The following is a 22,500-nucleotide window of genomic DNA, read 5'->3' on the forward strand; positions in this document are numbered from 1 at the left end:
AATATTATAGTAAGTAGCCGGCACTGAACAAAAGAAAAATTGAGGCAAAAATATCTCAAAATCTAATTTTCCTCAGATATTTTCAGAGCAAGCATTTTGAAAATTGGTTTTACGTTCAGCGGCCAACTTATTTTTTTGAAGAAGACTGAATAATATTTTCAACCAAACGCTCCAACAGTCGTGACGTCACTTCCCTCGTATTGACGCATTGTAACTTAGTAACTGACTCTAAATTATCTGAACAATGGCGGACGCCCTTATGAAATATTTCTCCGACGAGCATAAAAGCATATCCACAGGAAAAAATACCCATTAAAAATCTGATCATGTTTTGACTTTTACACATGAAGACATAAAAAAGTTCTAGCCAGCGTGAAGAATAAAAAGTACCGATTTTCTTTGTTTAGAACCATGATGGCCACCGTTACTGGGCGACGTGACATCAGACTATTGAATCCAGTCGACAGCAAACACCAGATGCAATATTCACGCACAAACCGGGTCTTTGGTATTCAAACACTGAGTAGTTCTCACACATCGGGTGCGGTTGTCGGCTGATGGGAGCGGGAGGTTACGACGAGATAGGAAAGGTAAATCTTTTCACCTCGACTTATGTCAGATAATATTTCCATCGAGGAGACCAAAATTATTTTCTTTATGTTTAATATCTAATTTATGTGAAAGGATTATTATAGCCAAGTCATTATAACGGCGTTTTAATTAAATAATTACGAAGATATTATACTCTTTCGGAATATTGTTCCGGAAATATGAAAAAGATATGAGATCATTTTCTAATAGTATTATGTCCACTCCCTACGATCCGACTCAAGGAGAGTCACCTATCATTGACTTTGTTTTGTTATTGATTCGCGTGTCTCTTGACCGGTTATAAAACCATTTGACACACTTGGAGATTACGCTGTTTTATAATTAGTGTAATCTACGTGACATTATTTTCACCGACAGCAAATTATATCAAACGCTTAAAACGTGTGAATGATAATTTTTCAAATTAAGCCAATTGCTTAGCGAAATTTATAGTTATCTGATAATAAATTTGGCCCTCTTATTTATGATATACGTAATTTACGTGACAAACACTGATAATTTCTGATATACGTAATTTACGTGACAAACACTAATAGTTTCTTATATACGTAATTTACGTGACAAACACTAATAGTTGAGTTTAAAAGCCGAGGGAAGGCTCCCATTAATTGAAGGATTTCTGTACATGATCAGCAGATGGAAAAGGAATAAACCAACAGGAGGGGAACTAATTGAAGATCCCTGTAAAAGTCTCCCAGGTCTACAGGATCAACCAAGAAAATACTGGGTAGCTGCAAATTGACTACGGTCAAAACATACATGAACAGCTGCCAACATGCACAAATGGGGGCTCCAAGAATCACCAACATGCCCAAAGTGCAACCAAGCACCACAAGATGCAAACCACCTCGTACTAGATTGCCTAGAGACAAGACTTGAAGGGGGATTAGAAACCATCAACAAATGTGATGATGACTTCTGAACCTGGATTGATACCTTGAACATAGAAGTGTAGCCGAACGATACTACTACTACTAGCAGATAACGACCATTTAGAATAGAATGATAAGTAAATGAAAAGTATAAAATTAGAATTAAATGTAATATACGTGACGTGGAATTAGGTGATCCATCCCTAAGACCATTCGTGTTTTGGATCAGTGTAAAAGTTTAACCAATTAAGCAAATAAAAAATAACATTTTTTCCGATTGGAACTTGGATCTGACGTTTCGGGGGGCCAGAACTCCCATAACTTCAATAATTTGATAACTTGCAAATAACCAAAAAAAAAAAAAAAAACGTAAATAGGATCTAAATATATCACCTATAAGTTAACTGCGTGTCAGAGCAAACATTATATTAAAAAAAAAAAAACAATGGTTGGAATTTAACCAAAGTGAGGGGCATAATCCACTTGCACGTATTGACCTGTCAGATAGCCCTAATTATTACTATGGCCTCTCTCATTGTTGTCTCGGAAAACTCAGAGGATTCTCTTTTTGTGCCCCATAATTTGCGGTCTGTTTTCAGACGTATGGAGAGAAAGATAAAGCTTTATCTTTCTCTCCATTTTATTGGTTCCATTAGGCACCTCTAGTTTTCAGACGTATGAATATGGACATGAAATGTATGATCATAATATAACCCTATGGACAACACCCTTTATCTGCCGAGCTTGTATTGACACGAACGGGCAATTTTGTAAATTGGTAGATAAATAAATAAATTCATAAAAGAGTAACTAAATTAATTAATTAATAAGATCCATTTATCGGTCGATATAAGAGTGAAATTGTTACACGAATAAGGTTTCCCATTAAATTTAAAGAGAAAAAAGCCAAACACACACACACACACACACACACACACACACACACACACACAATAACGTTATTTAAACAAATAGTGTTATGGGTCAACTTGTTCCGTACGGCCAATCTTGATATTTTTTGCCAACGAGTCTGAATTACTGGAACATCTATTAAATATAAAACTATTATTTACACATTGATATAAATAACAATGTGAAATTGAATGTAAGCTTCAATTTAATAAACGAAAACAGATAAAATGGACGTTTCGGGTTTCCCGTTTATCAACAAAACAGGATGAATAACACTACGCCACTACCACATTATCTCATTCGTCTGTAGTGTACTCTATCCTGTTTTGTTGATCAAGGGGAAGCCCGAAACGTCCATTGTATCTGTTTTCGTATATTAAATTGAAGCTTACATTCATTTGTTATTTATTTCTTCCAGCTTCGAGCAGCAACATTTACATTACACATTGATATAGTACTAAGGTGTTTACCTTTTCTAAATCAAGGGAATTTTATCACCAGTTGACTCAAATGATTATTTATAGAATTTTCCAGGGCATGATGATCGGTTATTTGACATTGATAATCGCCATCTGGCCGCCCTGTCACCAGATTCATTTGCGCGCACCTACAGACTATACTGCCGTACTCTGGAAAACCCCATATTTAAAAATTTGGCCAGAAAACTCGTCCTTCAAATATCGATCGATTTTATTGACCCTCATCTTGGTAAAAACTGTCAAATCTGGGACTTCGCGAAGTTTTGAAAATAAAAACGAGAAAAAAGAGTCTTTATTAGTAGAGATCGACGTATACTTATTTGCAGGTCTGGTAACCCAAGTTATTATGGTCTCATTGTTGTAATGGAGATAATCTCAAACCAACGCCAATATTTCCCATGACAACAATGTTAAAACGACCCCAAAATCGTGTCCGGGTATCAGACCTGCAAGTATGTTTACGTCGGTGGAGGTCCATGACCTCTTGATCCTCTTTCCTTCAGTCCATCTTGATTATCTATAGCTTTATTTCATTGCGACTTGCTTCAATCCATTTACAACCAATTTTCTTCTTTTGATGTTCTAATTCCTTCCAATATGGACTGTGTGATTAATTTGCCATCGTCCTTTCCAATAATTGTGCCTACTCTTATCTGCCTCCATTGCTATTTATTGTGACCCATCGTCTCAAAGCAGTATTATGTCGGGAGCAACTTTATAGCCACAGATACGAAACTTTGGGTTGATTCCTATTCGTTATGAGGCAGAATAAATACAATTTATTACATGGAGAAAAATCCACTTTTTGCAGTCTGATTCATCCCAATATAATGCCGTTTTGAGACGGTGGATCACATTCTAAACATACGATTTCTGGCTATTTTTCTTTTTTGATAAATGTGTTTCGTTATAGTATGGCATTATTTCTTCATATAACCTCATACAAACAAGACTCTCAGTCGGCCTAGCAGGCACTAATATGACCAGCCTAAAAGGTCAACCCCCCTCTGGGGAATGTCATGATGTGATAGTCCGTATAATATGGCCTGGGCTTACATCACTGCTTCTGACAGCTACTCTGGTCTTACTCTTGATATTATTTCGCTTATTCTTCAATCCGTTTGTCTGTCAATCTCTCATTCCATTCATTTGTCTGTCAATCTCTCATTCCATTCATTTGTCTGTCCACCCTACCCTACAAGGGATCAATATATCATATTATTATCATCTTTACCACTCCCCATTTAGTGCTCTCGACTCACAAGCAAATAGACTGGTTTCGAACCCTGGTAAGCTGGGTAGGGTTCCCGACCTCCCATAGTGGGCGGGGAGGTACGTGTTGTGTCTTCTATCCTCCTGTCTTTGTATTGGAATGAGATTACTTAGCTTTGTCCTGACCCTGGCAGGAGTCCTCGACTGGGAAGGAAACAGTCGAGTGTATAGTTATAGTTTTCATGTAAATCATCTTTCTGTTATGTACTTGTTTTTATCTAAACATAGATATGATTTTTTAAACATTTGAGTGTATTCCTCTTAGTGGGATCTTGTGCTGGTATCTGGGTGAGACTTTCAGGTAATCTCAAACTAAGTACACTGATAGTGTGCAATTGGAATCTACATCTGTTCCCTATATTTTACCATTCCCTCTGTATTACTTTTTCTCAAGTCCTTTTAATTGTATATCTAGAATGTTTTTACTATCTAGTTTTCTTCCTGTTTACTGGCGCTGATATGACTTAAATGTGTTCCAAGCGCTTTAATACCCTTAAAAAAACAAAGAACAAAACAAACAAAAAACAACAAAAAAAAAAAAAAAACAACAAAAAACAAAACAAACACACACACACAAACAAAACAAAGTCCCCAACAAACAAACCCTGGAAGGGCCCCTCATTTTCCTGACCCCTCTTTCTGCTCAGGCATGGTTAAATGGATGGATCTGGTAGATCTAATGAAAATTAATGCGCGACAGATTAGCATCCCATCCAAAGGGTAACAAACAATTGTTACTGTTGTTTAATACCGCTGTCTAGGCTTTATAGTTCTGAAAGGCTATTTTGTATATATGGGGTAATAATATAATAATATAATAATAATAATAATAATAATAATAATAATAATAATAATAATAATAATAATAATAATAATAATAATAATAATAATAATAATAATAATAATAATAATAATAAAAATAATAATAATAATGATGATGATGGTGATGATGATGATGATGATGATGATGATGATGATGATGATGATAATAGCATACTATTTGTATAGCGCTCATTGCCGAGGTCTCAGCAGAGCGATTCACGACGTACACCCTCAAAATCCTTGAAAGTATCTAGTGCTTACGCATTTAAAATTCATTATTTGCCATCCAAAAGATGTTTTAGAAATAGGAGAGTTTTGAGATTTCCTTCAAGCTGTCCACCGTCCACCCACTTTGATCTTAAGGGCACAGGAAGAAGTCCAAATGGTAGTCCGTATTTTTCAAATGATTTATCACCGAATTCATTTAATTTTGTTTTAAGCACAGAGAGCAGATTTTATCCGACTGATCTGGAATCAGTTAGAGCAGGGATTTCTTGCAAAATTTCAGGTGCCTAATCGGGTTGAATATTATAGAAGTAGCCGGCACCTACTCGGTATTCATTAATAGTTCTGAACAAAAGAGAAAATGAAGCAATAAAAAGCTCAAAATCATATTTTCCTCTATTGTTTTAGAGCAAGCGTCTTGAAAATTGGTTCTACATGAATCAGTGGACCACTTGTTTTCTTGAATAAGACTGAAAAAAAATAATTTTGCAACCAAACTATGATTTTACCATGATTTTGACATTTGTCGGTAACAAACATCGGGTGTATAGTATTCAAACGCCGACTGTACCATGTTGATTTATTCTCTCTCTCTTTCTCTCTCTCTCTCTCTCTCTCTCTCCCTCTCTCTCTCTCTCTCTCTCTCTCTCTCTCTCTCTCTCTCTCCCTCTCTCTCTCTCTCTCTCTATCTCTATCTCTCACCCAACAGAACCCGTCATATTTGATAATGCAAAGGAGAATTTAATTTTCTGTGTGAGGGGAGCATGGAATAAATGGATGAACGGACGGACGGATGGATGGATGCTGGATGGATGGATGGATGGATGGGTGGATGGATGGATGAATCGACGGCCGGATGGATGGATGGACGGACAGACGGATGGATAGGTGGATGGATGGATGGATGGATGGATCGATGGACTGGTGAAGTATAGATAAACGAATGGATGAATGGATTTATGTATGGATTGAGGGATCAATCGCCGATTGAATATGATATCCATGTACAGGCCATACTCAAAACCCCAGCAGCTAGGCTGTCACAAACATAGATCGGAGACTTGTCGAGTCAAAGGGAGGGAATGAGGGCCGAAGCATATTAGGGGATGTGAGAATGTTAAGACGAGAAGAAGCCTATTAAGAAACATCCGGTGTAAGAACGCGATAGCACGGGGTCTCAGCCTGGTTTGCACGGAGACAATGATAAAAAAAATAGAAGAAAATAGATAAAAAGCCCACGGTGAGTTTGTCTTGAAGTGGGCGTTAATAGAAATTTATTCTAGACCGCCCGCTCCCTCTCACTCTCTTTCCTTCATACTCTGTCCAACCGTCTATCTATAATCCATTCGTCTATCCATCCGTCTATCTATCTATCTATCTATCTATCTATCTATCTATCTATCTATCTATCTAACTACTCTATCCATCCATGCTTTTATCCATCTGTTATCGATGTCGCTCCTACATTCTCTGTTGCTTCCAAGTTTCAACACTCACACACACACACACTCACACACACACACACACACACACACACACACACACGCCTCACGCTCAAACATCCTTTCATTCTGTTTTCTTCCTTTCTCTTCCATACTCTAAACTTACATTCCCAGCCCCTCATTCCATTTGACTTCCTGGTTAACGTCTCTAGTTAATAGGTAGTTAGACAAGCATGGGCATGGAAAGAGGTAAGGAATAAAGAAGGCGTCTATGATGTCAATGTCATTCTTTTTTTCTTTTTTCTTCATCCCACACGATCACTCTGTATTTCTCTCACTGGTCATTCCACAAATACTGCCCTTGTCTTATTGGCCATCGAGCAATGTCCATCTGATGTCCATCTCATAGCATTACTGTAGTACCATGATAGGGACAATGGCTGTTGATGACCAGGGATGCCGGTCAGTGGTGCCGTACTCTGGAAAAACACATATTTAAAAAAAATGGCCAGAAAAATCGTCCTTCAATTATCGATCGATTTAAATGACTCCAATCTTGGCAAAAATTCGGCGAAGTCCCGGGTTTGAGAGTTTTTGCCAAGATGTGAGTCATTTAAATCGATCGACATTTGAAGGACGAGTTTTATGGCCAGATTTTTAAATATGTGTTTTTCCAGAGTACGGCAGAGGGGGTTTGCAGACGGGCAGTGAACATGGTGTAAAGATGTATTAGAATGTTCCGGGTATGTTTTGGAGAATGAAAGAGATATTGGGGGTGTACGTGAGAGCTGGTCAACTATAAACATTTTATTTTCCATACCGTGTCATTGTTCATATATTAGGAGATAGATAAGTAGATAGATAGATAGATAGATAGATAGAGAGTTAGGTAGACAGATAGACAGACAGATAGTTAGGTGGACAGACAGACAGAAGACAGACAGACAGACAGATAGATAGATAGATAGATAGATAGATAGATAGATAGATAGAGAGTTAGGTAGACAGATAGACAGGCAGATAGTTAGGTGGACAGACAGACAGAAGACAGACAGATAGATGGATGGATAGATAGATAGATAGATAGATAGATAGATTGATAGATCGATAGATATATGTATAGATAAATAGATTGATGGATAGATTGGTGGATAGATAGAAAGATAAGTTGGCATATAGAGATAGAAAGATAGAGGGTTATATAGATAGTTAGGGAGAGAGAGAGAGAGAGAGAGAGAGAGTGAGAGAGAGAGAGAGAGAGAGAGAGAGAGCGAGATAGATAGATAGATAGATAGAGAGAGAGAGAGAGAAAGAGAGAGAGAGAGAAAGAGAGAGAGAGAGAGAGATAAAACGGGTGCTAGCTTGATTTAGTGTCATTTTCTGCGTGTGTACGTGTGTGTATTTGTGTTATTGTGTGCCGTGTCCTTCTAAACCAAACATTTTATATTCACACTCCCTACCATCTCTCCTCTTTTCATGTTTTCTCTCCTTTATTTACCAACACTGTGGCAGCCGCACTCCAAAACAAACACGTCTTTTAAATTTTGGCCAGAAACTTCGTTCTTCAAATATCCGAATTCGTTGCTCACAAAATGTGTGATCCAATGCCTTGTGTGAAACATGCCAAAAAGTAGAGGTATAAGTAAAATCGCCAAAAAATTAGATTTTCTTCTTTGTTTGTATAAATAAAAAAGCAAAACCAAACAATATTTATTCTCTTATCTATAAAGACTATAAATTTAATGCATGTTACCATTTTGGGCCATATTATATCCAATTGTCAGAATCTACTTCTTTCCGACATGATACCGTTTTGATAGGATGGGCCACATGTCAGGTATTCCTGTAAAGAATCATAGTTCTTATATGATATGTCAATTTTTTAATAATTGATTCTTGCCATTAAAGCTACAAGGCAAAGCCTTATTATTTTATTATTTTTTAGAAAGACAACAATGTGCTTTATATACATGATCCTAAACGTATTGCTCACATTATGAAGTCTCCATTGTTTCTATCGATCATCATCATGTCGTCTTGATTCTATTTACATTCCAACATAACCCTTACCGGTCACCATAGGGTGAGTTTTGTAATCAAATATACAAAGTGAAATCACCATGGTTCTTTAGGAATTGTACCTGTTTCTCTGTTGATATACAGATAGTAATAATTGCTTGCTACCTTGTAGATAGGACGCTGGTCTAGCACCAAATATTTCCCGCGAGCCCTAACATACCTTCGATCAGGGCTGGACACCCTAAAACTGCAAAATACACGATTTAGAATGAAGTCTTATGGCGAAAGATCATTCCAAAGCATTGGTCCCAAAATTTGGATGTCAGAAAAAGTGTGGAGTGGGCACTTGTATAAATAATGATGATAAAAAATAGGGCATGAAGAAGTACCAGATGGAAAAGAGAATAAAAAGTCACGGCGTCAGTGCCAAACTGGACAGCTCAGTCGATTTGTACAACCGCTCGCTGTCTTCTCTCTCCCGGCCAGGCGGAGGGTGTCGTGTCAATTGGATCCTGAGTTTGACACTGACCGCGTGACTTTTTATTCTCTGTTTTCATTTGGTACTCCCCCATACCCTATTTTTCTCAAAATTTAGAATTATATACCCTCATTGAAAATAAAATGTACACAATTTAAAGCGAACCTGAAGACATTAAAAAAAAAAATCGTATTTTATATACATTTCTAAATAACTACTACTGTGTAAGGGTTGTTGGAGTGATGTCATTTAAGAATTGATGATATTTAAAAAAATATGGGATAGCCTGTGTCTCCATCGGGATTTAAACTCGAGACATCCAGTACTTAAAAAAAAAAGAAGAAGAAAGAAACAACGCCATACATTTAATTCTTTTTCTTTCTGGGATGCCATTAACGTGTTTTTATTGTTCTTGATTATTTCTCCAGAGGTCCATACAGCGTAGTGAGAAGATGTCTTCACAGGGAAACACAACAGCAATTTGCTGTCAAGATCGTGGATGTCTCTCGGTTTACGTCATCACCTGGCCTTACAGTTGCAGGTAGGAAATCCTCCCTTCCATCGATCCATTCCTGCGTGTCTTTGTTTGTTGTCCTGTCTGTGTTTAGCGTCTGATAACTTGGGAGCCTTGATAAATTTTTAACGACCAGAATCGCATTTTCATTCACATTACCGCTATTTGCTTGAGACTCGTTGCATTTCTTTTAATGGACAAGGGAGATAACTCGCTAAATGTTTCCCAAAGATATTTGGTATTGTTTCCTTCCCTTGATTTTGACAACCGAGTCACATCCTTTCTCTCAACGCAGGGGCGAAATCATGCTTAATCTATGAGAATCTTTTGCAAACAATGTAACGTTAACACATGCTCAACTGAAAGTTGGAAGGATTAAACCCTCCCCCTTTTATTTAAAAAAAAAAAAAAAAAAAAAAAAAAAGGGACGGGGGGGGGGGGGGGGGGGGGGGGGGGGGGATACCGATGCAAACAGATCAAGGGGAATAACTAGTTGTCTTCTGTGGTCAGATTAGATTCCTCAACTACCTCCCATAGTTGCCAGAATTTGTGTGAATAAATGAATGCCCAGGTACAATAAATATATATCGAAAGAGCTTATAAACGATTAAGTGATCGATCATTTCAATGGGTAGATTAATTAACAAACTTTTTCCCTTTATTACTGGTAGCATTTTTATATATCTGAAATATCAAATTTGATTCTTCGCTATTCATTCGATATAGAATATTTAAAATAATCAAAAACTTTTCTGACTTTTGTACCCAACATACTTAAAAAGAACCACATGATACATTCATCAGCTCGAGGGGCAAGGAGCTCAGTTACTTTTAAGTCACATACTTACTCAAGGGAACCCCCCCCCCCCCCCTCCCCCTACTCCCGCCCCCGAGATCTAATTATGAGTTTCAAATCCGGGCTGGTTGAAAACTCCAGACTAATCAGAATCAACGTAAGGCAGGCAGAAAGGTAATAGGATAAATGAAATATTGAAAAAAAAAATAGAAACAAAACAAAACAGAACAAAACAAAAAATGTAACAAAAGATTTACAACCCCGACTCCAACCCCCGTAACCGCCAAGAAAAAATAACACAAAGAAAACCTGAAAAGTGAAGCAAACCAAAAACTTAAGGAAAAAATCGTTATCTCTAACCGAAATCATTTGTATCATTGTTTGCGGGGAAAACAAATAAAATCGTAGACGCCCTGTTGTATATGATTCGCTGTCTTTTACGTAAGCTGCTAGGTTGAGAGAGGGAAACAAACCAATTAACAATCAGACAATCATAAAACTGACATGGGGGGTACTGATACTAAAAATTAAACAGTTTATTTTTTGATTGATAAGAAAGTGTGTTGACACTATGTATTAACACTAATACCTCTCCCCCTAACTTGTTTGTCAACCTGGGTCAAGAACGAAAATCAACTTTAATAATATCCCCCCTTATGTTTGACAAATCTATAAAATATAAGTATTTGTATTCAAATGGACAAAAAAAAACATTTAAAAAAATGAAATAAATAAAACGGGGTAAAAAAATTAACAAAACAAACATACTCGATAGCCGATTTAAGCAATATTCATTATCGACATTTCACTAGTCATTTATTTATTGATTGAAATACGTCCTTCTAGATACATCTTTTGGGTGATGTCACTTAAATAAAAGTTCATGTTCCGAGGGCACTGAGAACAATAATCCTGAGACCCTTTAGAATTGTTTGGAGGGCACTGAGATCTGTCTCCTCATCACGATATTGTCATGAAATATTATCCCAGAAGTATTCGAAACCCCAGCCTTGGCCTGTGATATCAACTTTTCTTGTTTCGTTTCTCTTAAAAGGTTTTATTTTTATATCTTGTAGTGAAATTACTACTTTTTACTTCAGCCCTAGCTGCAATCCTCCACCGAGTGGGAAATACTCGATGTTGGGTTAAAAAAGAAAGGGGAAATACTCTATGTACCTTTTTATATTTTGAGGATGATATCTGTTTTCTGTGAATCATGTCATTTATTTTACCAATATTATCATATAAAGCCAACACACACACACACACACACACACACACACTCACTCACTCACTCACTCACTCACACGCACACAAAAACAAACAAACACAACCCCCCATCCCAAACAAAACAAAAAAAGTCTGATGAAAACAAAACAAATGCAAAAACAAACACACAGCAGATGATGTTCCATTACCGGTCGACAAAATTAAATTACTAATTCACCTATCTACTTCATGACTGATGTAATATCACACATAAATAATGACCAAAAAAAGATGGGCTACCCAAGGCATCTACATCCGGGGCATCGCGAGTCACCTCTGACCCGTCCCTCTTCCATTTTCCTTCGCTCCCGATCAAATCTGCATACTGAACAGGGAATCAGAGAAATTATTTACTGGCGAGGGAGGGTGAGGAATGAGGTCAATCCTGGTGTGCTCGGTATTTTCTTATTTTGGACTGGTCAAATGAGGAGGAGGAGGAGGAGGAGGAGGTTGATGGGGAGGAGGAAGGAAGAGGCACGATGATGATGATGACGATGATGATGATGATGATGATGATGATGATGATGATGATGATGACGACGATGATGACGACGATGCGTTAACCCCCCCCCCCCCAAAGAAAAAATGAACAAAAAAACAAAACAGAAACAAAACAAAAATGAAACACAAAAAAACAAAAAAAAAAAAAAAACAACAAACAAACAAACAAAACAAACTACTTATAAAGGGGAAACAATTCTTATAACAGGACCTTAACCGCGTACTCTGACGAAACACCGCTGTTTTTTTTTTTTTTTTTGGCCAGAATACTTTTACCTTATATTTCTGCAAATTACAGAGACCCTAAACTTGTCTAAGCTTGTGACTCTTGTCCGGCTTAACCTCGAACTTGTCTTCAAGTCTCAAAGCCGAGATTTCTGATAAATCTCAGGAGTGTTCGACAGATTTGAAGTCTTATTTATAGTCTTTATCTGTCGATATCCGAACGAAAAGTTTTGAAGCCGAATTGAAGTTGGAGGTTTCCACAAGAAGAAGAAGAAGACGAAGAAGAAGAAATGTTTCGTAAGTTGTAAGTGACGGTAGAGCTGTTATTGTAAAAGAAAAACCCGTAATAACGTGGCCAATAGTTTCGATGGCCGGTATAATGACAGGTAGCAAAACCCAATTGAATTAAGGATAATTAAATCTGTTAAATTGTCATAAATAGATGTGCATTTTTATTTGCAGATGTATATATTTAATCAATCATTTATTCACTGATTTATTTTTGTATTTATTTATATTTATTTGCATGTCTTTACAATCTATTTATTAAAATTGTTTAAGTATTTAAGCGCCCTAAAAATAGCACACATTAATCAATAACCAAACCTACATATTAAACGGGGGGGGGGGGGGGGGGGGGGGAGTAGCTTATCGATTGACCTGGAAAAAAATGAGTTTGTTCACCTGACAAATACCGCGGCACTGACAGTGCAAAAAGATAAATGACGCCTATATTGGTTTGACGATTCCATCGGATAGGCCCATGATGCCTGCGTTCATTTTAGTTCGTGTAGCATGAAACGGATATTAAAATGGATTATTCTACCGGGTAGATGGACCGCTGGTCTGTTACAAAGTTCTTTCCGCCAAATCTAATAGACGTGATCGTACGATATCAAATTTTTGTCGTGAACAAATATTCGACGATGTAATTTGAATTGTCTAACAGACCATCCATTCCATACAAAAAAATAGTTCAGCGAACCTTTCCCCTCATCTCCCTCTCCCAATGAATGTAAAAGATTTTTTGGACGAGTGGAAGAATATCAATCTGCAACATATGTGAGTCTTACATCCAAAACATTTTGCACAAGGCTGAACATCAACCGGAGCACGCTTGTATAGCTGACTTGTCATCTCGTGTCCAAACCCTGCACCCCCATGGACCTTTTAGGTTTTTTTTTCTCGGGTTGGGAAGGGGGGGGGGGGGGGGGGGGGGTAAATGACTTGACTTGACTTTTCATAAATGTTTATTTTGATCACTTAGTTTTGTTTACTCTCGCCATATGACTAATGTTGGCGTTTTAAAGGGATGATTATGGCATACATGAATAGGTTTATACAAGATATTCAAGGAGCGTCTTTTGCATGTACAACTGAAGATCATAGATTCCTCTTTGTGGTACTAAAGTTGTGTCAGTGTGGTAAATTGTTTCTTTCCTTATTAATGATCACCGCGTTCTTACTCAATGTGGATCTTTCATTTTTTATCTATTCATAATGATGCATCTATTGAATTCTCCGATATCTTTATGCGTGAAGACTGATACAATAATGACAAATATTCATTTTTCTCGAGTAAAGACCGAATTCTAAAAATAGAAATGTTGGAAATGTTTATGAAATAAAAACTTGTTTATGTGATTTATTTATTTTGCATGCTAAACCTATAGGTCACTGGTTCGAGTCTGACAAATGGCGGTGCAAAAGCAGTCCCTTTAAAACGCTCTCACCAGCACCAGGTGAAAAATGAGTACCTGACCTGTAACAGCGTTGTCTCTATCGCCAAAAAAATTTAATAGCGCTTTCCTAGCGCCGTATCTAGTTCTGCATGCTAAGTGTTGCTGTTGGCCTGGGATCCATTGGATATCCCGTCTATCTGTAAAAACGTGTGTCTTCTTATTGCCTTCTATCCACTTTATTGTATCTACAGATCTGACGAGAGAGGCAACGATATGCCACATGTTAAAACACCCCCATACAGTGGAACTGCTGGAAACGTACAGCTCCGATATGATGTTGTATATGGTCTTCGAATAGTAAGTCTGATATTATTGCAACATTTTTTGTCGTCTCGTCTCTGTTCACAATATTGTCTTGTCAATTTAAATACCTAATGATGTACCTTCAAATAATAATTTTACTAAGTTGTCTGATTCTATGCGTTTTGCCCGTAATTTCGACATGACGAAGACTCTTGTACCTCAAATATACTGCTATATATGGGCCTCGATTATAGCTATCTTGAATACATGCCGACCAGCCAAAATCATTGACCTTCCAGGTAATTAACACTACTGATTAAAAAAAAAAAAACACAAATAAGCTTAAAATGTGAAGCATTGGATAGTTTGACCGTGACATTCCACATAAATCAATTCCCATATTATCATTCATGCTTAAAAACTGGAAGGCCACATTGTCCTGACGGTAGACATTTTTATTTCGTTACTTTCGCCATCGATGGTCCTTTTTCTGCTTAAAAGCAAACGAATACGAGATTGGACTCATTTTAGTCCGACTTTTCCTTCTTGTCTACTTTGGTAGAAAATTGGCTAATTGCACTCTCTACTTTTTTTTGGCCTTATTGTCTCTAATTTTACATATTTTATACATTGACTCACAACATCAATAACTCGGCTATTATGCCGGAGTGAACAAATTCTCTCCCCCCCCCTAAAAATAAAGAAGAAAAAATCTGGACTTACGAAATATGATGATACCGCAATGGTTTGAGGAACTACATTCATTCTTCTCAATCGAGTGGATGAATTCAAGTAATTTAGACAAATGTTCCGTGTCTATAATTTCACTTCGGCATGATACCGGAACGAGGTGGTGGATCACAGATTTCATACATGTCTTGAAATTAAGGTGTTATAGGGAAGAGAAGGAGTGACGTCATACATTCTACTCTTTAGGATACTAATTCATTATAAGTGTGTGTATATGACCAGTCCTTAGGAGGACTAACAATGAATAGGTTACATATTGTATATAAGGTGGCATAACTATTTTAATAGCAGGATGTATTGGCAGATTTTAAAGATTACGAGACATAATAGAGCGAGGATGAATGATATTTATTGACGATCAGCGTATATTTAAACTAGAAATATAATAAGCCATCACACAACTCCACCAGTTCCTCAGAAGAGTGTTTTGTACTTTACATTTATAACTCGTTACCATACCGTGGGGAAGTCCCCTGAATTAGGATTTCGTTTAGATTTTTAAATTGCGTGTTTTTACATGAAAAACATCAATAATACAAAAAAAAATAAACATATTTCGTTGTTGGAAGACAACCTCAAAGATCATTAACAAGAAGATGGATGGTAAATAATAATAGCACAATGTTTTTATCTTTCTCCACCACCTCTCCTTCTCATTTTTTCCGGCTTATTATCAGTCTTTCTTGTTTTCTTACTCCACTCCTTCATTCTCCCCCCATCCAACTCATCCTCTCCTTCCGTTTTCTATAACTGCAATAATAGACATCAACACAAGACAAGTCAACAATAAATCCACAACGATTCCCTCGCCACAGAAATCTACTCCGATTTCATACCATCACTTACAAGCAGATTTTATTCGATGGGTTTGCTAGTTTTAAGGTGGTCGAGGAATGTTTAGGTTTTGTATATTGGAGTCGGGATCGGAGAGGGAGGGGGTGAGTAGCAAAGGGGGTGGGGGGTGGGGGGGGGGGGGTGATAGAGTCAGAAGGGTGGTTTCTCTTACAACCGTTATTTACCAGTCATCTATATCTCAAGGACCAGTCAGCCATCAAATCATTGGCAATAGGGCAGCCATTGTACTACTGATGACGACGATCATGATGGGGAAGGGGAGGTAACTGGATGTCTTTCGATTCTCGTCTGGCCGACTTTGGATATTGGCTTTTGAGCTCTAAAGTTGTGTGACCTAACATGGCATAAACAACCCATTTGCTTTCTTTCAATAAAACCTCGTTACTGATTTGCAAATTTAAATAAAAATAACATCTGTGATGGAATAGAAATAAAAAGACGAAAAAAGTAAGATAAACACCCGACTATAATTTATGTTTAAAAAAACCCCCAACTAATTTTGGCATAAAGTAAACCGACTGTAATGATCTGTGTTTTAAATATGAAATGCTTGATATCAAAAGTACTATTTGATTTGGAACCTTGACTTGAAAAACCTTGAGTTTTTATACGGTAAGAGCATGTGAGTAAAAAGCCTCTTCCAAGGACTCAACTATGCGCCTAGCAAGGCTCGAACCCAGGACCTTCCGATCCGAAAGCGAGTGTCATACCACTAGACCACATAGCCGCACAATATAATTAGTTTTACAATATCTAATGTGCTTTCTACGATTCTTGCAATCTTCAACTCGTGAATTCAGATCCAGTTCCCAGTCTCAGCGCGACCTTGGGGATGGGTCAATCGTTTTGGGTAAAAATATTGTTTGATTAACATATCAGTCAATGTGCTGAATGTCTTAAAATGTCGGACCTTGCATAAATGCATTAACTCGCATGCTCTCACCAAACTCAGGGTATAAATGAGTACATGACTATGACATATTAATTTGTAGTTTGTAATGAATAAAATAGAAACCTGACTCTCTATGGCCAGCGTGATATAATATTATATATATATATAATATTGATGAGTTTGATTAAAACGAATTGAAACAGTAGTGAAACCGTTAATACTTTTGTGTGTGTTGGTTTTTTTTTCTTCTTTTTTTCCCCTTTCTGTTCTTTAAATCGGTAAATTCGACATTCAAGCTCATAGTTTTACAACAACTATTGCAATATCTTTTTTATACCGACTTTTAGAGATATTCTGCTTTAAAATCATCCCCGCCTTTATATTCTCACTGTTGGATTGCAAACAAAATTGATTCTAAAGCAACACTGTATAAAAACGTTGAAATGTATAATTGAATGAATGGTGTTAATTTCACAACGGCAAACTTCTGTGAACGCACTGATTCCCATCGGAGTCATTTGTCGGTCACCAATACTGAAAACACCCTGTTACTTGTCATTTGTGACGACAAGAGGGAACGAAAACCTAAAGATGAAAACGATAATAATGAAATTAATAATCTATTCCTTTTTCAAAAAAAAAATAATCATAAGGTTGTGGATCAACATCGTTCCCAGAGCTGCCAACTGTACGCCAAAAAGCGTATTTTTACGTCTTTAAAAATCAAATTACACTTTTATGATTTGTTTTTTGCTCCACATTACACCTTTTTTGTGGTCATCAAGGTCGTGAGGGTGATTTAAACAATTTCTTCTTCATGCAGACCTCGGCTCATTGACAACGGAAGAAAGCTACATTTTCGTCATCCGATTCCAGCTTATCTTGTATTTTTGGAAGCCTAAACCAGAAGCTTTATTTGAGCAGAAGTAGCTTTTACCAAATGTATTGTGGAGAGGAATCTTCCAATGGCGATTGAAGATGATCGTGTTTGTCACTGGTGTTATGACATTAAAATATAAAGATATTTCCAACCACAATCGGACTAATGATATTACAAAAAGGTCCCCACAAAAGTGTAGCTGTAAATTATTAAACAGGTCTGCTGATTTAATTAAATTATAACTTTATTTTAAAATAAGAGAATGTCAAAAATAAAATGATAAGGTTTTGACAATCAAAACGAACCTATTCAGTAACACGTAAAGACAATGCAATACACATAATCTTGTCTTTTTGTTGTCTCAAGTTTGCTCATCTGTTTTCTTGTAGCAGCGTTGATATGACTTTTCGTGAAGGAGGTGTATTGTGTAGATACTTATTCACTCTGTACCGAACACGGCCCAACAAAAATTGAGAACAACGGTGCTTCTCAAATATATTTTATGCACAAGACTTTGCACTATCTTTTTATATCTGGATAGATATTTGACCGAACAAGTTCTTAATGATAATGATGATGATGATGATGATGGTGATGATGATGATGATGATGATGATGATGATGATGATGATGATGATGATGATGACGATGATGATGACGATGATGATGATGATGATGATTATTATTATTATTTATTATTATTATTATTATTATTATTATTATTATTATTATTTTTATTATTATATATTATTATTATTATTATTATTATTATTATTATTATTATTATTATAATAATTAATTTTTTTGTTGTTATTATTGTTTTTGTTGTTTTTGTTATTATCATTAGTAGTAGTAGTAGTAGTAGTAGTAGTAGTAGTAGTAGTAGTAGTAGTAGTAGTAGTAGTAGTAGTAGTAGTAGTAGTAGTAGAAACTCACTTTCGGTATTCTCATCAATCTAACGATAATTGGATTCTTGGGTTTAATACAATGCTACCGGAAATTACTTAGCGGTGTTTCATCATTAGATATCTGGTATGATTCCATTCATTGAAATGTATCAATGCAACCAATTCCGGCAAATGTCACTACATCATTCTTGACCGGCGATATTTCAGATAAATAAATAATTGATTGAATGTATGAATTATTGAATGATTATGAAAAAAATAAATGAATAAATAAAGAACTGAATGAAAAATAAATAAATGAACGAATAAAAACGAATAATTGAATAGATAAGTAGATAAATAAATAGATAAGGAGATAAATGAATAAATAAATAGTTATATAAATAAATAGAGATATATTAATAGATAAATAATAAATAAATAAATACCTAAATTAATTAATTAATTAATAGATAAATAAATAAATAGATAATAAATAAATGAATAAGTAAATGAATATTTGGATAAATAAATAGATGAAGAGATAATTAGATAATATTTTTTTCCGCTATTTTTATGCTCCACAAGAATCCATTATGTGTTTTACAAATCAGAGTCTGTTATGCAACTTGTTTCTTCTCTTTTTTTTTTTTGTAATGCCACCATGCAGCAAAACATCTTGTGTGATATAACATTACGTTTGATATCTCGCATTGTTTGTTTGTAATTTTATTTGACTTTCATTGGCATTTCTTTTTAAAATGAAATATCTTCCCCCGCTGCATTCTAAGATGCTGTCAGTTAACTAAGCATTTCATTAAAAAATATTTGAGTTTTTATATTGCTCAATTTCCACTAAACGTGCTCAATGCGCTTTACATGAGCTCCCTAGCTAATATCACATATAGGACAAAACAGATGACTGTTAGGCGTTTTTTTTTCATTTTCTGTTCAGACAGTGCAACGGTGTTAACGGCAAGGTACTTATTTTACACCTGAGTACGAGGAGAGAATGTAAGTAAAGAGCCGTTTCCAAAGACTCAACTGTGCGCCGCTCAGAGCGGGACTCGAACCCAGGGCCTTCCGATAAGAAGATATAGATAATCTGCTCAACAAACCTCTGATGACGACAGGAATTGATTGTTAATGATTAAAAGTCTTTCTCAAGGGGTATAAGGACAAAAGTGCCTGATGTGGGGTTCGAATTCCAGGTACATAATCACTCTACTCAGGTGTGAATGAATACCAGGCTACAGGCAATGACGGATAATTTAAGTGTGTTAGTACATTAAGGACGCCAAGCATGCGACTACTCCTGTATGAAAAGGAAACATGGTTCCATATGGCCTACCGGGATAATAATAATAATAATGCTGAAAACTTATATAGTGCTATAACTCCGAGACACCAGACTCTAAGCGCTTAAATTACAAATTACTTTGGCTGAAACATACTCATTCACACACACAAGCACACACACACACACACACATACACACACACAACACAACACACAACACAAACCAAACCTATCTTGCTTCTCATACCATCTACTAAAATCGAAACAAATATGTTTTAAGCGAACGTTTAAAAATAGACAAAGATTCTTTTTCACGAATGCTCTGCGGTAAGGCGTTCCAAATAGAGGGTCCGAAATGAGAAAAGGATCTCATTCCAGCATTTTTCCGAATTCGAGGGACAACTAGTTTTGTGGAATCACTGGCCGAACGTAAGGGGCGGGGTTTTGAATATCTTTCAATTAGTTCTGAAAGGTAGGAAGGGGCAGTACCTTCAAGACAACGATACACTAAAACACAAGCTTTGAATTTAATTCTTTTCTCAACAGGCAGCCAATGCAGGTCATGAAGTAGAGGTCCGGCAGAGTCGCACCTACGCTTCATAAATACTAGTCTGGCAGCGCTGTTTTGGACAATCTGAAGACGTTTCAGATTGTATTGCGAAACGCCAAACAACAGAGCATTACAATAATCCAATTTCGATAGTACGAGGGACACAACCAGGTGCTTGGTCACATCCTCAGATATGAACCGTCTAATGGAAGCAATCTTTTTTAGTTGGAAAAAGAGAGATCTAACCAAATTATTAACCTGATGCTCCATCGACAGTCCAGAGTCTAAGAATGTACCAAGGTTTTTCACTTTGTCAACAATTTGAATAGAGGCATCCCCCAACTTCAAATCTGTTTCACTTTTCCACTTCCTGTTCCCCACATACAGCACCTCCGTCTTATCATCATTCAGTTTCAGTCTGTTCTCATTCATCCATTTCTTAACACTTTGGATACAATTTTTACTATTGGCTGATACTTCTTGTAAATTTCTCATATTGGAAACGCAGTACAATTGCGTATCATCAGCGTATTGATGGTAAGACAGACCAAAACTTCTGATGATTTTAGACAGAGGGCCAACGTACAAAACAAAAAGAACGGGTCCAAGTACTGAACCCTGGGGAACCCCACAATCAAGAAAGATTTCCTCCGATCTATATTCATCCACCGTAATAATCTGTTTACGATTAAACAAATATGACCTAAACCAATCAAGCGCTGCACCAGACACGCCATAAGTAATTTCAAGACGTTTGAGAAGAAGATTGTGATCAATAGTATCAAAAGCAGACGATAGGTCAAGCAAATTCAGCAAAGAACATGAACCATTGTCTATAACAGAGAGGAGATCATTAACAACCCTAACAAGTGCGGTTTCCGTCGAATGATGTTGCCTATAAGCAGACTGAAATTTTTCTTCAAGACAATTATTTTTAAGATGAGACAGTAATTGTTTCAAAACAAGCTTTTCTAAGATCTTAGAGAGAAAAGGAAGATTAGAGACAGGGCGATAGTTTTTTAAGTTCTCTTTATCGAGATCAGGTTTTTTCAAAAGGGGTTTGACATGAGCAACTTTGTAAATGTCTGGTACAGCACCTGACTGCAACGAATTATTAACAATACATGTAAATGGTGTTAAAATTACATCAATGCATTTTTTTAAAATGGCAGTATTTAAGGGGTCTAAATCACAACTTTTAGTTGGAGACGACATAATGCAATCACGTAAGTCAGCTTCAGTAATCTTTGAAAAATGTGTTAACGAATCACCATGAAACTTGTCAAATGTTGTAGGGATCGATTCAGACGAGAGTTCCTTCCTGATGGTATCCGTTTTTTCTTTAAAATATTGACCAAAGCGAGTTGGTAGATCTGCACGATCGATTAAAGATGGGAGAGCTGGTTGCGTCTGTTGTCCCAGCAGTTCCTTGGTCAAGGCAAAGAATTGTCTCGAACGTCCCACGTTTTTGAGGCTTTCTTCATAGAATTTCTTTTTGGCCCTGAAATTGACGGCTTTTGCATCATTTCTAGCCGCGATGTATCGCTTCTTATCGACAGCATCTCTGGACTTGAGCCATTTTCTTTCTGCCCGCCTCCTGGCTAATCCATTCAATTTTATTTCGGTATTATACCAGGGTGCTTGACGTCTCACTTTTACTGCTCTAGTTGTTAAGGGAGCATGCTTGTCCACCGAACCAATAATTGACTCGTGGAGACCATTCGCATCATGTTTATTTTTAACGTTATGGTCAAGGTCTTGTTTAAAAATGTTCATGTTTATATTCTTCAAATTACGAGATGTTATCATCTTTTTTACTTCGTGCTTCATTGGAAATAAAACGCAAAACACAATTAAATGATGGTCAGAGATTAATTTATCAATATTTGAGACAGATGAAGAGAGAGAATGTTCAATGTCTGTAATGACATGATCTATTGTGTGGCCATGGTTGTTTGTAGGAC

At 36.6% G+C, this 22,500-nt stretch overlaps 1 protein-coding gene across 3 annotated transcripts in view; it reads left to right on the forward strand.

Annotated features, from left to right (window-relative positions):
• Positions 1–22,500, forward strand: part of LOC144980993 (peripheral plasma membrane protein CASK-like) — a 463,618-nt gene that overhangs the window by 95,519 nt on the left and 345,599 nt on the right. For all 3 annotated transcript variants that reach the window (XM_078929038.1, XM_078929036.1, XM_078929037.1), the window contains exons 3-4: positions 9,562–9,674; positions 14,372–14,477. In XM_078929038.1, the coding sequence (XP_078785164.1) occupies positions 9,562–9,674; positions 14,372–14,477 (219 nt within the window). The remainder of the gene's footprint in view (positions 1–9,561; positions 9,675–14,371; positions 14,478–22,500) is intronic.

Source organism: Berghia stephanieae, chromosome 10, assembly GCF_034508935.2.
Source record: "Berghia stephanieae isolate SIO BIC M18660-M18661 chromosome 10, UCSD_Bste_1.3, whole genome shotgun sequence".
Classification (NCBI taxonomy): Eukaryota; Metazoa; Mollusca; class Gastropoda; order Nudibranchia; family Aeolidiidae; genus Berghia; species Berghia stephanieae.